General features: G+C 37.2%; 1 protein-coding gene across 1 annotated transcript in view; it reads left to right on the forward strand.

Annotated features, from left to right (window-relative positions):
* PFKL (phosphofructokinase, liver type) overlaps nt 1-17,545 on the forward strand; it is a 36,049-nt gene that overhangs the window by 11,768 nt on the left and 6,736 nt on the right. Inside the window, exons 4-16 of the mRNA XM_015814135.2 lie at nt 2,134-2,323; nt 3,933-4,098; nt 4,340-4,384; nt 4,588-4,696; nt 5,982-6,077; nt 6,377-6,469; nt 9,157-9,282; nt 10,642-10,706; nt 13,031-13,094; nt 14,418-14,564; nt 14,845-14,915; nt 15,343-15,430; nt 16,713-16,865. Of these exons, the coding sequence (XP_015669621.1) occupies nt 2,134-2,323; nt 3,933-4,098; nt 4,340-4,384; nt 4,588-4,696; nt 5,982-6,077; nt 6,377-6,469; nt 9,157-9,282; nt 10,642-10,706; nt 13,031-13,094; nt 14,418-14,564; nt 14,845-14,915; nt 15,343-15,430; nt 16,713-16,865 (1,413 nt within the window). The remainder of the gene's footprint in view (nt 1-2,133; nt 2,324-3,932; nt 4,099-4,339; nt 4,385-4,587; nt 4,697-5,981; nt 6,078-6,376; nt 6,470-9,156; nt 9,283-10,641; nt 10,707-13,030; nt 13,095-14,417; nt 14,565-14,844; nt 14,916-15,342; nt 15,431-16,712; nt 16,866-17,545) is intronic.

Raw genomic sequence — 17,545 nt, forward strand, 5'->3', positions numbered from 1 at the left:
TCTTTCTCATTGAAATTATTCATGTAAACTTTACTGCAACTTAAATAGGAAAGATTATTTTCCTAGGGAAATCTAGGGAGTGTCTTCCACTGAGATATGAGGAAGGAATCCAGTCAGATAAATTTTCTATTTGGTTGTTTCATGTCTTTCCTGTCTGATATATCCCACCAATCTGGATCTCCTGAGCACATGTGATACCTAGCTTCTCCTCATCCAACTCTCAGAGCAACCTATGGGATTGTTCTGATTCTCTTGCATGTTTATTTGTTTATTTTGTTCATTATGATTTTCCCTTTGTCCCACTTTTGGGAAAGATTGAGCTTGTTGCATAGCAAGAGCAATTTTGAGATAATAATATAAAGGGATAATATTATTTTTTTATCTATCCCTTCAAACAACCCTAAATGATAAATGATTTTTCATGTACTGTAAATTGCTGTATGATACAGTTCTTCAATTTTATGAACTGCTGCTACATTTTCACTTTTTTTTAGATTAAGCCAAGGAAGTTATATAATAGGTCTTACAGGTTTTTTTAATTAGATCCCTGCCCCCTGCAGCCACACACTTAACATAGGTGTTTAAATAGTGCAGGTTAATGACCCATGTCCCCATTCTCACTTTGGTAATCCTCTAACACCTTCCAGAGTAGCTTCTAGTGAGACTTGTGGATGATTGGGAATTCTTGGAATTGCAGCCTCAATACTTCTAAACAAGGTCAACTTAGAAATTGCTGTCCTGGCGACATTACCCTAAATTTGTGTTTGTCATTGAAAAATGGAAAGGTTGGTTTTGGTGAACATTGTGAGATGACTTTTTTATTTAAAAAAATTAACTACATCTGCAGGAGTTAAGGATTGGATTGTATTAGAATTGCTTCTTAGATGGACCTGACTGTCAGAATGTCTTTGAATTAGACCCACCCACCTCACTTACAAAAGTATTGTATTTTTCCTTCTTCTTAGAACCTTTCCCAGTTTGACTGGTGTGTTTCCTTTCTGTCAGGTAACATTCTGGTGTTGCATGTTTCTATAGGATGGGTCTCTCTTTGTCTTCCTTTACTGCTGATGTAGCTTCTGCTACTAATAAATACAGGCTTGAGCAAGGCTGCCATGTCTATGCCATGTTTTCTTTCATGTGCCATATAAATTATCCCCAAATCTTCTCTAAAAGAAGTCATTTAGCAGTTAAACAAGTTTGATTTGCACGCTTTAACTGGTTTTGATAGCAGTCCAATTTAAAAAAATAATAATCTTTCTAGCAACATGCTCTTCTACTCCTGACCTCACCATATTTCTCTTCAGTTTATTAGCATTGTAACTAATTAAATCCATATTTTTTTTGTGGGTTTAGCCCTTATTTGTGTTACAAGTAATAGTCGAAAGCTTCAAATCGGTAGATGTAAATTTATTATGTCAACCTTCAAAGGAGTTATCCTTATCCTGAGCTGAGGGGGCAGGTGTTCAGAAGATGATTGTTCGATTATAGTTATGTTCCCAATACCAGGCAGCAGCAGCAGCAGAATCCGCTAAGTTCTTCAGGCATAGCAACAGAAAATTGGGTTAATTAAGAGGTGTCTGTGATGGGCTAAACAGAAACGGTCAAATGCTAATTTAATAACCCTTGATTCCTAGTTTGATTATTCAAAACTACCAGAGCTGGTATTGCTCAGTGTCACATATCACTGTAGTAACTTCCTGTTATCATTCTGAAAGCCATCTGCTTGGGATATAATAGAGAAACAAATAACTTCCTCCAGAATTTAGCATATTTTCCAGTCAGTTCTGCAATGTATTGGTATGTTAAAAATGGTATCTTGTGAGTGATTGCACAGTATCACCAATCCTGGCAATTGATGCTTCACAATGTTAGAAAATAGAAAAATGAAAAAATTGTATGTATTCTTTTTGTAAGTTCAGGGGTGTGTGCTTTCGAAACAAAAACATATACCAACTTAAACTTATTTAAATCTAGAGCCACATAGCCTTTTTGTTTCTTCTGTGTTCCTGTTTAGAAAACACCAATATTAGTTTACCATTGGAACTCATACACTTTCAATACCATTTTTTCCTATTAATTTCTGCAGTCATCTAATTTTTTAATTCATAATTAGGCTTTCTTTTCTGTTTAAAGGGAGGCACTATCATTGGCAGTGCCCGCTGCAAAGCTTTCACCACACGGGAGGGTCGCCTTCAGGCTGCCTACAACCTTGTACAGCATGGCATCACTAACTTGTGCGTCATTGGAGGCGATGGCAGCCTGACTGGTGCAAATATCTTCCGCTCAGAGTGGGGTGGTCTTTTGGAAGAACTGGTCGAAGAAGGTAAGTATAAACCTCCTCTAACATCGTACTATTGGTGCCAGGCTGCTGCCTGCATTTCATATAATTCACTCTGAAAATCACCTTGGATGTTGAGAGCCAAAAGACTGTAACCAAATAATGCTTCTAAGGATGCAAGATAGTATCAACACATGTATTTATTTTGTTGTCCGGTCATTAAGTTGTGTCCGACTCTTTGTGACCCCATGGACCGTACTTAGTTACTTAGTTCACTTTCAACAGGACAATGAAAAATCATCAATTTCAGTAGGAAAAATCAGAGATATGATTTAGAATTGCAGGGTTGGGGAAGATCATACTGGGTTGCAGCACATGCAGAAAAGAGAGTTCTAGATGTCTTAGATCATAAGCTGAATGAGAGCCAACTGTGTGATACAGAAATGATACATGTGTAATCCTAAGCTACATCAACAGATCTCTAGAGTCAAGATCAAAAAGAATCATTGTTCTTCTTTGTTCTGCTTTGGTACTTCCAATTTTGGGCATAATATTTTAAATGGTGACCAACTGGACCCTCCCAGAAATTAACAACCAAGATGACAAGGGACCTAGAGGAAAAAAGAAATTATGAATGGTGGGACATTTTAACTATGTTTAACCTGGGAAAATTTTGTGAGGAGATATTGTATTATCTGGAGAGCTATCATAAAGAAGAATGGCCAAATTTTTCAGAGTAGTTCTGTAACAGGGAAACAAACTGGTTCGAATTATAAGAAGTAAGATTTCAATTGGTTATATGGAAAACATTTCTATGATAATAGCTGTTCAACAATAGAACAGATTGTGTCAGGAAGTAGCAGATTCTTCTTCACTGGGATGTTTAAGCAGCTAGAAGACCATCTAAGTTACCTGTTCAAAGTGGATCATCAAAAAACATTCTATGAGTTTACTTTACTGTTGTAGGGTCAAATAGAAAACTATTTTATGCCAAACAGCATCAAAGCAGGATTATTTTGAGTTTCTTTCCATTGCTTGCTTCAGTGTCTAAACTGTGAGTAACTTCTTCAAGTCCCTCCTTAATGGTTTGTTCCCCCTATCCTCCTTAGCAATTCTTTCACCTTTTCCCAAAGTCCACTCTAAATTCCTTTACAAACTGTCTGAAATGCTGTAATTCTGGATTTTATCCCGGGCTAGGTGAATTCCAGAATCCCTTCCAGACCTATGATTTTATGATTGTTTTTTTTTAAAAAATCCTCACTTTTAACACCATTGAATCTTTTGCTGAATCTTTTTAATAGTCAGTTGCCGCTCTTTATGCATTTTTGTAACATGAAACATATAATGGAAATAAAAATAAAAGAAATAAAAATCAGCCTTCAGTTCCAATGAAACACAAACTTAGTGAAATCAGTGCTTTTATATAGATATGACATATCTGTCCTGTTTTTGCAGGCAAACTGTTAATCAAGACAAAGAATATAATTTACAGTTTATCAGAATACCATTTAAATGCAATAAAAGAATAACCTGATTTTAATTGAAATAACCTCCATTTACTTTGATGTAGGATAATTTTTGTTTAATTGTGTTTGGAAACAGTTCATTTGAGATATTCTTAAGACTCACAACCCTTTGTTCATTTTCTATATAGGAAAAATCACTGAGGAAATATCTCAGACATACCGTCACTTAAATATTGTGGGCCTTGTGGGCTCCATTGACAATGATTTTTGTGGCACTGACATGACCATTGGTACTGATTCTGCCTTGCACCGCATCATGGAAGTGATTGATGCCATCACTACAACAGCCCAGAGGTGAACACAAGATTTCTTATATCTTTTCTTCACTGTCATTGTCACAAGCACAAAAGGTGTGGCTAGTTTTAATGAAGCTGCTTCCTTATTCTCTGTAAACTGAGCACTTTATTTTGCTTAATTTCCTCTGTTTCCCCCCCCCCTTCATTTTATAAAAGCAACTTATTATTGTAAGGCACTTATATCTTCACCTAAGATAGCATTGGGTGATAAGCTTTTACTTTCTAATTTTGTTTTACAGTCACCAGAGAACATTTGTGCTGGAAGTGATGGGCAGGCACTGTGGGTAAGAGTTGTTTACTTGTTGAACTGGGAAAAAAATTAACAATTTCCTAGCTGGGGAGGGCTAATCTAAAAAACACCCCCCTTTATGCATTATGAAATCCTCCCTCCCCCCAGCTCCCTCCATTCAGTCTTCAGGACCATTTCTTTCACTTTAATAAACATCAAAGCTGCCATTCACAAGATGATACTATTCTCCTTTTCCAGATACTTAGCATTAGTTTCAGCGCTGGCTTCTGGAGCTGACTGGCTTTTCATTCCCGAATCACCCCCTGAGGATGGCTGGGAGGATTTTATGTGTGAACGGCTTGGTGAGGTAAGAATTAGTAATTCAACTAAATAAAGCTAGCTCATGCTAGACAATGCTTGTGGAATTCACTTTTCCTACAAATACCTTTATAAGTATCATTGTGCAACCTGGCTTAAAAAAAAGATTATTTTTATATAAAATCTGGCTGCTGTCTTATTGCAAAGTATCAGTGGCTAGCATTATTTAAAAAGTGCCTGTGGACTCCCCTCCCGTGAGACCTAGAGACATTCTTTAAGAAATAATAGCAATAGCAATAGGACTTAAATTTATATACCTTTCCATAGTGCTTACAGTATTCTTTGAGCAGTTTACAAATGTTAGTATATTTCCCCCAACAATCTGGGTCCTCATTTTACCATCCTCAGAAGGATGGAAGGCTGAGTCAACTTTGAGTCAGTCAGGATTGAAATCCTAGCTGTGGGCAGAGTTAGCCTACAATATTGCATTCTAACCATTGTGCTACTACAACCCCTATAAAAATAAGATATGATTGTAAAGATTTGGGCATTTTTTTTTAAAAAAAAAGGCAGAATATGCTGATAAACAATAGAAAAGATCTGCCCTAGTTTACTTAAAAAACACTTGATATTTATAGGGATGTGCAAAATTCATAGATTTGAGAATATAATGTTCTGAAGTATTCTGGAACATTCTATTCCCTTTTTGATATCTTGCCATTCCAGGGCTAATCCAATATTTTCCAGAAGTAACAAGCCTGTTTTGAAGCCAGAACACCTTGAACATGTGAAGGAGTATTTCTGGAAATTGCCAAACCTGTCCCTGGAATGGCATGGTCCAGAAAAGGTATTGCATGACCTCAAGGAGAAACCTTCCAGTGTTCTCCAGAATTCCAGATTTCTCCAGAATGTTAGGGGTTTTTAATACTATTTTAATTCAAATATGTATTCCCTGAGCTAATATGGCTTACAATGCACCCTAGAAAAAGCTAACTTTTTTAAGGAACAGCTGACAGATAAAGAATTTGCCTAAATAGATTCTGAGGCATGCTTACTTGCTTGGATTTGAATACTGTGCACAGTTACTACAAGCTGCCCAACATAAACAAAATTGTTGAAAGAAGGATGAGAGATGAAATCTTCCAGATTTGAGGTTTATGGTGTCAGAAATTCAGGACCAGTTAAGCGTGGTCAGCTTTGTCTCCATTTTTTCTACATGTAGGGTACTATGTTTCTGTGTGATTAAAAACTCAGGGTGCTAATATTAGGATTGTGAAAGTCTCTTGCCCTGGAGTCCATCAGTTGTTTGGTTTCTTATATTTTTATCTGGACAGGCCCGAAGCAGAGGATCCCGACTAAATATAATCATAATTGCTGAAGGTGCCATAGACAGCAATGGGAAGGCCATCACCTCTAACTATGTGAAGGAGGTAAGAGACAAATTAATAGGTTAGAACCAGACATTGAAAACAAAGGGAGAAAAATATTGTTTTAGGTTCTTCTAAATTCTGAAAATAGTTGCATAGATTATGTGTTTCTTTTATTTTTTTTCAGCCCTTAACTCTATACAAAGTTGAGAAACTCAACTTGGGCAGCTTTAATATAGATTCTCTTGTAGAAGCTCTTGATCTATAGCAGTCTCTGATTTTGTTTAGGGGGAGGGCATTGTATTGGTAGGGAATGCAAGAATGTAAAATGCATCATCCTTTCCTCCCCTCTTTTTAATCAGCTGGTTGTCAAACGCCTCGGCTTTGACACTCGTGTAACTGTGCTTGGTCATGTGCAGCGTGGTGGGACCCCATCTGCATTTGATCGTGTCTTGGTAAGTGTGACATAATGACTAAATAATAACTCCATAATGTGTTGCCTATTTAAGTTCCCCCAAATTTGAAATCTCCCTCATATCTATGTACAACCTCCCAAGGAGTCATGTATGACAGCTTAGAAACCTTTAAACCAGGAAGTCTGAATCCTGAAGTTAACTTTTTGTGTTCTGCTCCATGGTTTCCTCCTTTTGGAATAATATATTTAAAAAGAACAGTTGAATAGTTTGATGTTTCCAGATCTTATTTCTCAACCTGTGGGTTTATTTGGTGCTACTGGATGGGAGGAACTTACCCAGTTTCTGACATAATTTGGCAGTTCCCTCTTGGGTAACCTTGCCTACTGATTTTATTCCAAGAAGAAGCATTAATCTGCAGTAAAGACAGTTGTATCTGGACACTACCAAGGTCAGATATTCAAGGAAAGCTAATTTCTCTTCTTCAGTTAGATGTCATATTGTAGGATAGCTGTCTAATAATCTCATCTCTTTCTTCTCTCTGGAAAGGAGTTGTTCCATGGCTGTGAAGCAGTACATAAATAAGGGTGAAAATAGTTTAGAGGACAACTATCATGAAACAGATGCCAGGCTTACTGCAAAACCCGAGCAGGAGAGAACTACTGTGTGCGATAGACATTACTTGCCTCACAATGTGTGACGTTCAAGAAAAAAAATTGTTATTTGATTGCAGACGAAGCTTTGAAAGTTATTTTTTCCCATCAACCCTATTATGAACCTTTGTTTTTTTATGATGACCTTGGTGATTCATGAACTAAGTGCCTGCCCAGAATGCTTCATAATGTTTTACAATTAACCAAATTTATTAGCAGGAATCCTACCCTGTGCATAGCAGCAGTTGTATGCAGCTGCTGCTCAAATTCTAGCTTGCTTTCTACCATCACACAAATAATAGGTGTATGCTTAGACCTCATGTTACTTCTAGTATTTGTACTTTGTCACCCTTTTCTCTTGATTTTAATTTTAATTTACCTTTTGTTCATTTGCCTATATAGGATATATATCAACACCATTCATATACTTTCTGGCCTTGGACACAAGGCTGTTGATGTCCCCATTCTACCAGTGCCAGCATTGTGATAGCAAAGTTTCTCCCTTGGATGGACACAATCTTTGCCCTTTGGGACTTGGTTAAGGCTATGCAGTAGACACACTCATTTATAAATGCAGCTGGGTATTTTCAGAATAGTCTTAAGTGTAATTGCTCTTCTTGGCACTGAGCCATTTTTTGGGGGGAAATTCTTAGGACATCACATTCTGAAGCTATCATAATCTCTGTCTTAATGCAGAGTTTCTACCATATCTCACTACTTTCTGGTCTCTACCACACCTAGTCTTGAAGGCATTTAAGATCCATTTTTCTTGTTGAGGACCCTCTAGACTTTGTAATTTTAACACTGGCATTAGGAAAACCATGAAAAAAATAGCCTACATCTGCTAAAAGACCTACACAGTTCCATTTAGGACAAAAAGAAGCAAAGAGAAAGAGATAAAGGGCCTCTCAGGACACTGTCCTCCACTCCCGCTCAAGCCTCTGTATAATGTGGGTATTTAATTCCACCAGTTCCCTTCATTTTCAATTTTAGCAGCATCACCATTGCTGGATTCAACACTTTCTCTAGTCTTCCTTGAATCTTATTGATTTCAGAAGGAGAAATTTATATGTGTTATCTACTGTAAAAATCTTCTCCAGTCTGATATGACTATTTTCCTCCTCTCAGTTTCCCTATCTTCTTGGTCCATTTATTAGCTATTGTTCTTTCAAGACTGGGCATGGCACTGCAAGTCTTCAAGCTTTCTGAAGTCCCACTTGACTACCCACCTATTGTCCAGAGCAGCCTCCAATATTGCAATGCCAAAAACAATATGTTCCATGCCTCAGCCTCATTTTCTTCTTGGCCAAGTACCTTGATTATTTCATTAAGCAAATCTGTAACAAACAAGTTCTTAAGGTATCACTTTCATCCCCATCATAATCTCAGGATGCCCTTCTGCAGCTTTCATACCTGAACACCAATTCTTCATGGCCTTCCACTCAAAGACTGCCATCTTCTCCTACATTAGAAATGTCGTTGCATGCTTTGCAATTCCACAATCTAGCAGCTGCCCTTGATCTTGGGGCTCTTACCCATTCTATATTATTCTGGATTGGATGTATCAGGGAGCGACAACTATGTCTCTGAAGCTTCCTCTGTTGCTTTTCCATATGTTTTGTCACATGAAACCAAGATTTTTTGTACTAAGCAGATTTTTCTGGTGGTTATGCTCTTCACCTAAAAAGCTAGACATCATCACAGACCACTGAGGAGGAATCTAGCCTTGAGCTCTCCCAAAGGTGCTTTTTCAAGACATATACCCTTGACACACGTAGCATGGCGTGACTAGAGAAGAACCTTTACTACATATTAGGAAGCAGTCATAAAACAGTTGATTGCTCTCTGTCAAGATAGCAGTGCCCATTGTAATTTAATTGCAGCATTTATTTCTCCTACCCTCATGCCCTTATTTTAATATATTCTTTTTCCTCTGTACTTCTCAGCCTTGAAGCTGAGTAGTTATTGATTGTTCACTACAGCATTGCTGCACTAAGAAACTCTGGTTCACTGCTTAACATCCAACACCAATAGTGAGCCAACCTGCTTACAACAAATGCACTTGTGTACTCCTAGAGCAGCAAAATGGGCATGGAAGCAGTGATGGCATTACTGGAAGCAACACCAGATACTCCAGCCTGTGTGGTGAGTCTGTCTGGGAACCAATCAGTGCGCCTACCTCTAATGGAATGTGTGCAAGTGGTGAGTATTTCACAGAAACACCGAAGCCAAATATGTTCAGGATAGGATGCTGTTGGCTTTGCTTTTAGCTGGAGCTGGGAGAAGGCGGGAGGAGAACTAAATGGAGGAGATAAGGAGGTTGAAAATTCATGTTGCTGGTGCTCACATCCTGATGCTCCCCAAATATATTCAGAACTCAAAAGGTTCCTAGCAGCTCTGATTAGAATTCTGGGAAATCAGGTTTCTCTATATTTAAAAATTTCCAGATTGGAGAATGGTAGTCTTAGCTACTCAGGATATATACAATATGTGGCAATTCTGTTGATGTAATTGGAATATGCATCTGAGATACAATACCTAAAAGCTCAGTTTTTCTTTCCCTTGAGGAAAGTTTAAAAAAATGGAAAACAATGTGATTGCTTTTACAGGAAACAGAGCAAATAGGGACTAGGAGATAAAGGATTGATATCAATAAGTAAACTACTTCTCCCAAGTCCTAGGCTGTGAATCAGTAATACAGCATCCATAAGGCAGGGGTGAGCAGGGAAAGACAAGCCTTGAACTATGATTGGACAATAGCAGTGAAGGCTGGGATAAGGTTGCTGATTCTTTTCTTATCTTCATTTCTTTATAAGAACAAATAACATTTTTGTGAACTCCAATATTTTTTTTTGTTTTTGCAAAATCAAATTAATTTAAAGAAATGACAAAACAATGCTTCTTAAAGAGTGAAAATATCTTGCAGGCCTATCTTATTTGCATAACTTGTCACAGTCATTTAAATTGTGGTATTTGGGTGTAGTGTTTTAGAGTTTTGAGTACAGACTCATATCTTATGAGTCATTCTTGATTTTGTTCCAGGAAGGAGGCTACCTCTCTTTTTGGCCTTGCTCAAGTTTTCTTTAAAGTAGGGGTGATTAATTTGTGACCCTGAATTCCCAGCAGCTTCTCCTAAGATGTCCACTGGGGAAGAATTTGAGAGTTGTTATTCAGCAAAATCTGGAGGGCCTAAAAGCAGTGTTTTTCAACCTTGGCAACTTTAAGATGTATGTTCTTCAATTCCCAGAATTCCCCAGCCAGGAATTTTGGAAATTGAAGTCCACACTTCTTAAAGTTGCCAAGGTTGAAAAACACTGATGTAAAGTTTCCCCATCCCTCATTCAAAAGAAAGTCATTTTGCCCTGTATTCCTGCCAATGCACAAATTATTTTTCTTATTCTTTGCATGTTTTTCTGAAATAATAATATATTCTTGAGTGGCTTAACTTGCTGGTTCTTTAATTGGAACAAACAGATAATAATTCTCATTGCATACATGGTATTACCTGATTTCTTTTGTGACTCCTCACAAGAACGTCCTTGTGATTCTTTATCCTTATAGACCAAAGATGTCCAGAAAGCTATGGATGAGAAAAGATTTGATGAAGCTATCCAGCTCAGAGGCAGGTGAGAGCTATCTCTCAATATGAGAAGAGAATCAATTTCTTTTATCTGCTTGTAGAAGTGTGAATGAGAAAAGACAAGCCAAAACATCTTCAGTATACTGCAGGTTGTCATGCTATAGAAATAACCTAGTCTTCTCTGTTCATTAAAGCACTCTAACCTAATGGTTAAATGCTGAATTAGGAGTAGAGAAATCCAAACTTTGTGTTAGACACAGAAGCCAGTTAGTGGCTTTGGACCAGTAATTTTATCTCAAGACCAGGAAAAGGGTGTAACAGCAAATAACTTCCAAAAATGTTACCAAGAAAACAAGTCCATGCAATCATCTAGAGTCAAAGATGCTAAGAAGTGTTGTGTTGGCATCATGGATGTCACTTGTAATATAGAACCCTGTTTCACCGTGCTGTGGTCATTCTTACCTTTCTGGAAGGCATAGCCAGCCTTCATAGCCTTCAATATCCTCAGTTTTAACTGATTATTTGGTTGAACCTTTCATTTCTAGTAATTTTTCCCTAAATAGTTTGTATGTTTCTGAAAATAGTGGTCATTTCCAGAGTTTAATGACATCGTTTCTTGTATGAGTTTGGAATTATTTTAGTTATTTAAGGCACCTTGGAGACTAAACATTAGAAATTGAATGATTTGACTTATACTGTTGTCACTCTTTCAAGTAAGTATTTGACGTCTAAGAAAAGAATTTCAGGCTGGTACTATTTCCTGTTTCCACTAAGAAATCTTTAAAACAATTAAATCAGACTGAAAATTGAGATGATTATCAGCCGGACTATTTAAAAAAAGTGACATAGCTTATTAAGGAAATGACACATTGCAAACTGAGTAAAATCAGGTAGTAATTGTTTCCATACTTCTAAAATGGTCACGATGACCAGGAAATAATTAGAGCCTCTTTTTTGAAAATATAAGTAATGTCCTTGGATATTGCTTATGAAAATATAATCTTAAAAGACTAAGAACTTTTTTCAGAAACGTGGTAGAGAAATCATTCACTAAAGATGTGAAAGTGATTTTCAAGGAAAAGCTGAAACACATAGAAATTACATCTACAGATTCAAATATGCACATATTGGTGGGGAAGCAAGGGGGGTTGTTAAGCAATGAAACAAACATTGTAACACACATTCTACTTCTTGTCAACTAGTGTTTAACTACAATTTAGAGAGAACGGAGGTTGCATCATGATATCGTGATAAATATTATGATTTTTGTATGGATCTTTTGCATCTCACACAGATACCGCTTCTGTTCATCAGTTATGTTATCCCATGTCACAGTTTAAAAGAATTCCTGAGCTTGAATATTAGGAGATAAAAAGAGACACTTTATCACCCTTTGGATTTGGACAGTTGCTAGCTAGTCTTCTGAAACCTGTTACCTTTTAGATGTCTTGGAATCGTATCTTTCAGAATTCCCGCTAACATGACCAAATAGTTATAGGTTGAGGAGGGGCAGCATATGAGATATAGTAACTAAAAGAGGTATTTTGCTTACAGTTTCAGCCTGGAAACCAAACTTTGGAGAATATACCACAATAGCAAAGTTAATAGTATCTATCAGAACAGACCTTTGATTAAATTTAATCAAGAATGGCCCCTTTTTATCATGTATCACATAAGAAGGCAAACTCAGATACTCTTGAATGCAGGTGTTAAGGGGAAAAGAATGGATTTAAAGAGAGGAATCAGAACAATTTCCATATTTATAAATATTTTGATGCAATAATCTGATACATTAGAATTATGTAGTTTCTTAATGTTTTTGCTGATTTTTCTCTTTTTTAAATCTTATTTTTATTTTTTCTAATTTTTTCCTTTTTCCGTTACATGATTGTGCAACTATTTTTGGCACACTGATAAAATAGTGGGGATATCAATATTAATATCATGTTTAGACATTTATAGGAATGTTTAGTTATTTCCAGTGGTGGGATTCTGTCAGTTTGCACCACTTCAGCAGAACCAGTAGCTAATTTTTTGTGGTCCAGGCCCAGACTGAACTTCCGAAAGCGGCATCCACACAGAGAACCGGTTGTTCACATATTTGAATCCCACCACTGGCTATTTCTTAAGATGATACAGTGAACCAATTCTATAAAATTAATTAATGCATGAATGAATGAATTTTAAATTGTATAATTATAAACCATTTGTTTATTCATTGATATTTTATTCTTTATCCACTATCTATCTACTTTTATGTAGCTATTTATTTTGTTCCTTTAGTGTTTTAACAAATAAATTGCTAATTTAAAAAGAAAAAAAATACAACAGTCAAATGGTAACCAATATGATTGTAAAATTATTTTACAGAAGCTTTGAAAACAATTGGAACATGTATAAGCTGCTTGCACACCAGAAGCCAGCTCAGAAAAAGGTGAGAAAAGGAAAGAACATGAGTTGTCTGAGTGCTTGTGTTTGGAGATAGGAGGACTGGTGGTGATGTTCCACAGTCATGTATATGTGACTGACACTTCGCCATGCCTAAATGTAGATAGAAATGCAATATTTATGTTCTGTATATAGATTTAAATAATCCTCTCCCCAATGACAGTGACTCAAGATTTGCATTATTCTTGTTTATTTCAGAAAATATTTAATTCAAATGTGAAGAAAGGTTAAAATAACTGCTTTCTGAATTAAAGGCACTGATAGTACTCGATATACAGGCAGAGAACTGACAATTGTTATTATAGATAATCCTCAGCTTACAATTTTTCAAAGTTACGATGGTCTCGGAAAAGGTACTTTGTAGCAGGGGTCCTCAACCTTGGCAACTTTAAGACTTGTGGACTTCAACTCCCAGAATTCCTCAACCAGCTTTGGGAGTTAAAGTCCACAAGTCTTAAAGTTGCCAAGTTTGAGGACCCCTGCTTTATAGCTTCCGGCCATTGTAAAGTTGTACAGCTCACCCTGTGTTCACATGGTTATATTTTGTGTGCTTGGCATGCAGCTCGCATTTACAACCAGTTGCCAAGCACCCGCAATCATGTGATTACCATTTGCAACCTTTCTTGTCTGCTTGCCCAGAAAGTCATTTGGGAAAATAGCAGGGAAGGTTGCAAGTGAAGGAGAAGGAGGGGGGGGGAGAGAAAATCTTTCAGTGGTTTGCAGAACAATGCTGAAATCCTGAAGATTTCAACTTCATTCCTGCAGCCCCATGAAGGAGTTTCTATTCATGCACAGAGGGGAGCTGAAATCCTTCATGGGGCTGCAGGAACATTTGAGAACGAAAGGGACTGCCTGCCAGGAGGATTTCATCTCTACATGGAACTAAAATCTTTCAGCAGGCAACTCTTTCAATCTGTCTGCTTAATGACCTGAGATGGTTTAACATCTGCAACCAAGAGTGCCCAGATTGCGGTCATTGAGCAAAGGAAACATATGGCCTCTTACTTAATAACCCCTTCATTCAATGACTAAAATTCCAGTCTCAACTGTGGTTGTAAGTCAAGGACCTGTATGACATATGATGGCCTGCCCGTTATCATTTTTAAAAGGACTTTGGGGGGAAAGGAGGAAGAAGATATATCTGAGACAACCTTTACATCTCTGAATCCTGCTTCAATCCTTAAAAGAGTTGGAGGAGTGTTGAGGAAAATAGATTTTATTTTAAAACACACCCACTTTTATTGCTTATCCATAGTTTTAGGGTCTTCAGGTTCTGTGTAGCTTGCTAATTGTCTTTCCTTTCCACCAGAGCAATTTCAGCATTGCCATTCTGAATGTAGGCGCGCCAGCAGCCGGCATGAATGCAGCAGTCCGATCGGCTGTTCGTGTTGGCATTTGCCAGGGTCACACAATGTATGTGGTGAATGATGGCTTTGAAGGCTTAAGCAAAGGACAGGTAAGTCTTCTTCCAATCAGATGAAAGACTACTCCTTCTCCTGGATGTCTTCTTTCTCTGATATGAGAATAATTAGACATCAATATTCCTTTGGAACTTTATGAATTCTGAATGCGCCACTTAGAGTTTTAAAATTTCAGATTAAAGAATTGTTATTAATAATTCTCATGCAATAAAATATTAATCTGCCACTGGTTTGTAAGGCAGAAAACTGGCATTGGTTGGTTTATTTGAGATTGATAGAGCAAATCACAACAGACTTAATTATTTGCTCTTACAGGTCAGAGAACTGTGCTGGCATGATGTTGCAGGCTGGTTAGGCCGTGGAGGATCCATGTTGGGCACCAAACGGTTAGTGCTATCAAAGCCAATAAAAACTTACAAGAAAGTATACATTGAGTATAAAAAGAATAGGAGGTCAAGTTGAAACTCGCCATAAAGTTAGAGGATATGCGAATGACGTAGTCAGCCCTTGACCTCAAATAAATTCTACAACCTTTTCCTACCTCCATGAAAGACATGAATAATCACTATTTATTTTTGAACTGTTCTTGTTCTTCTTATCTTATCTTGCATCTGCCTTTCTAATGTGGAATTGAATTATTTCAGTATTTTGTTTTTCATACTTTCTCTTGTGGAGAAAAATGCCAATATATCAATTACTTCCATAAATTTATGTTTAATAACTGTGAAGAATCTCAGAACATAGCTTTTCAATATGCATATGCTAACTGGAAAAAACTTTTGTTTAAAACTTGCTTTATTATTGTTTTGCCAGAACTCTTCCAAAGACATGTATGGAAAAGATTGCTGAAAATGTTAGGAAATTGAACATCCAGGCCCTGCTAGTCATTGGAGGTTTTGAGGTACTGAGAAACTGGTTGTGTCATTTCAGTATTAATTACTATCTCTTTTCACCTTACTTCACTTCATTCCCCCCCCAACCCTTTTTATAAAAGGCTTTTCTAAACAGAGATATTTGTAGTGTTAGTATTATACGTGGATAGAATGTAAGCCTAGAATTAAATGAACATTGATTAAATCATTATTCTATGCCAGTGATGGCAAACCTTTTAGAGACCAAGTTCCCAAACTGCAACCCAAAACCCACTTATGCATCATCGGGTGCCAGGTAGATGTGGCCCATTGGGTGGGTGTGGCCCATTGGGTGGGCGTGGCTACAGTGGTAACAGCAGACTGGGTGGGACTAAAAAGTTCAATCAATCAATTCCAACTTTGCAAGATCTTTTTTTTTCCTGTGAGAAGTTGAAATTGACTGATTGATTGAACCTCTTTTTTTTTTGTACACGGCAGTGGAGGCCTAAAGCGAAAAGGTTTTATAAAACCCAGCTGAAAGCCTAGGACTGGGGTGACGTCTTGCATGCCCACAGAGAGGGCTCTGAGTGCCGCCTCTGGCACCCGTGCCATAGGTTTGCCACCATTGTTCTATGCAGTCACTCTCTCACTATAGCTCTATGGTGGAATTGGTACTTTTTCATGCAAAGCACCCAAGCTACACTCACTAGTTTTCAGGTAAGGCTGGAAGTCTGCCAGTCAGTACAGACTGCTGAATCAGCTGCCAGTATACCCATTCACATGCACTATTTCTCATACACATTTGTACACATACATATCAGTCATACTGTTTCCTCCCTTTTTCTTAAAGCAGATACTGAGCAAGGTTACTTAGAAGAAAGGATAAGGAAAGGGCCTTTCCCATGATCTGCTTCAGATGGTGAATGGCAATGGGATGCTACCCCCTGACACCCATCAACAGTTGATTAATGGCAACAAAAAATAGGCAGCTGATTTCCTGATAAGTAGATGATGAGGGTGGAAAACTAGGCACTGAGCACACAATACAATGTACACTAAGTACACTGAGATAAATAATTCTCTGGTCTTGATGTTATAAAGCAACTTCATACGTTTTATACAGTCTTCATATTAGTCTGCATATTTTTTTTTAATCATGCATTTTTATCAACAACTGTAATTCTCGCAAATTTACCCTCTGCATAATATAAGCTCAGAATTCAAAACAAGTTCATTCAAAGTCAAGAGTTGTCTTTCTCCTACACTTTTTGCCCTCCAGTTCTTAGACTCCCTGCTGTGGCTTAGACTTACAATTTGTTCTCCCTTTTGCAGGCATATGAAGGAGTGTTACAGTTGGTGGAGGCTCGTGGGCAGTATGATGAGCTTTGTATCATCATGTGTGTGATACCAGCTACCATCAGTAATAATGTTCCTGGCACTGATTTCAGTCTGGGATCTGATACAGCTGTCAATGCTGCCATGGAGGTGAGCTGCGGTTATTGCAACTGTATATTCCAGGGAATTAGGGCAGATTGGCAGATAAATTGTTTAAACATCCTTACATCAATGCATTTCTTCTCTGTAAATGGCCAAAAAAGTGAGGAACATGGAGTAATACTGAGACTCATAAATCTGATTTGTAGACATCCTGCCCAGACATTCCTTTGATTATCAGGTTTCAACAGATACTGCATATTTTCAAGTATTTTCCTAAAAATGTATAAGCTAATTATAACTAATCCCAGGAAGCCCATTTCTCTCTCTGTCTGCACAATTCAAGATGCAGTTATTTGGAGTATTCCCTCTCACAGATGTTTCATTTCCAGTAAATCAAATATTTACTAATTGTTTAAGTAGTAAAAATGTTATAAATTGCTTGAATGGCATGTTTCTATAATTCCTATTTAAAGACAAGTTAAGAACTATTGTCCTGTTTTATGATTTATGTATTATTTATTGTGAGAAAGTACTTATATTGTATGTCTGTAATTACTTTCAATCATGAATTCTGTATCATGAAAAAGGGAAAAGATTAATCTACAGATAGTCATCAATTTATAACCACAATTGAGCCCAAAATTTCTATTGCTAAGCGAGACAGTTATTAAGTGGGTTTTGCCCCATTTTATGACTTTTTTGCCACAATTGTTAAGTGAATCATTGAA

The sequence above is a fragment of the Protobothrops mucrosquamatus genome, unplaced genomic scaffold (assembly GCF_001527695.2).
Source record: "Protobothrops mucrosquamatus isolate PMUCROS unplaced genomic scaffold, P.Mucros_1.0 scaffold225, whole genome shotgun sequence".
NCBI lineage: Eukaryota > Metazoa > Chordata > Lepidosauria > Squamata > Viperidae > Protobothrops > Protobothrops mucrosquamatus.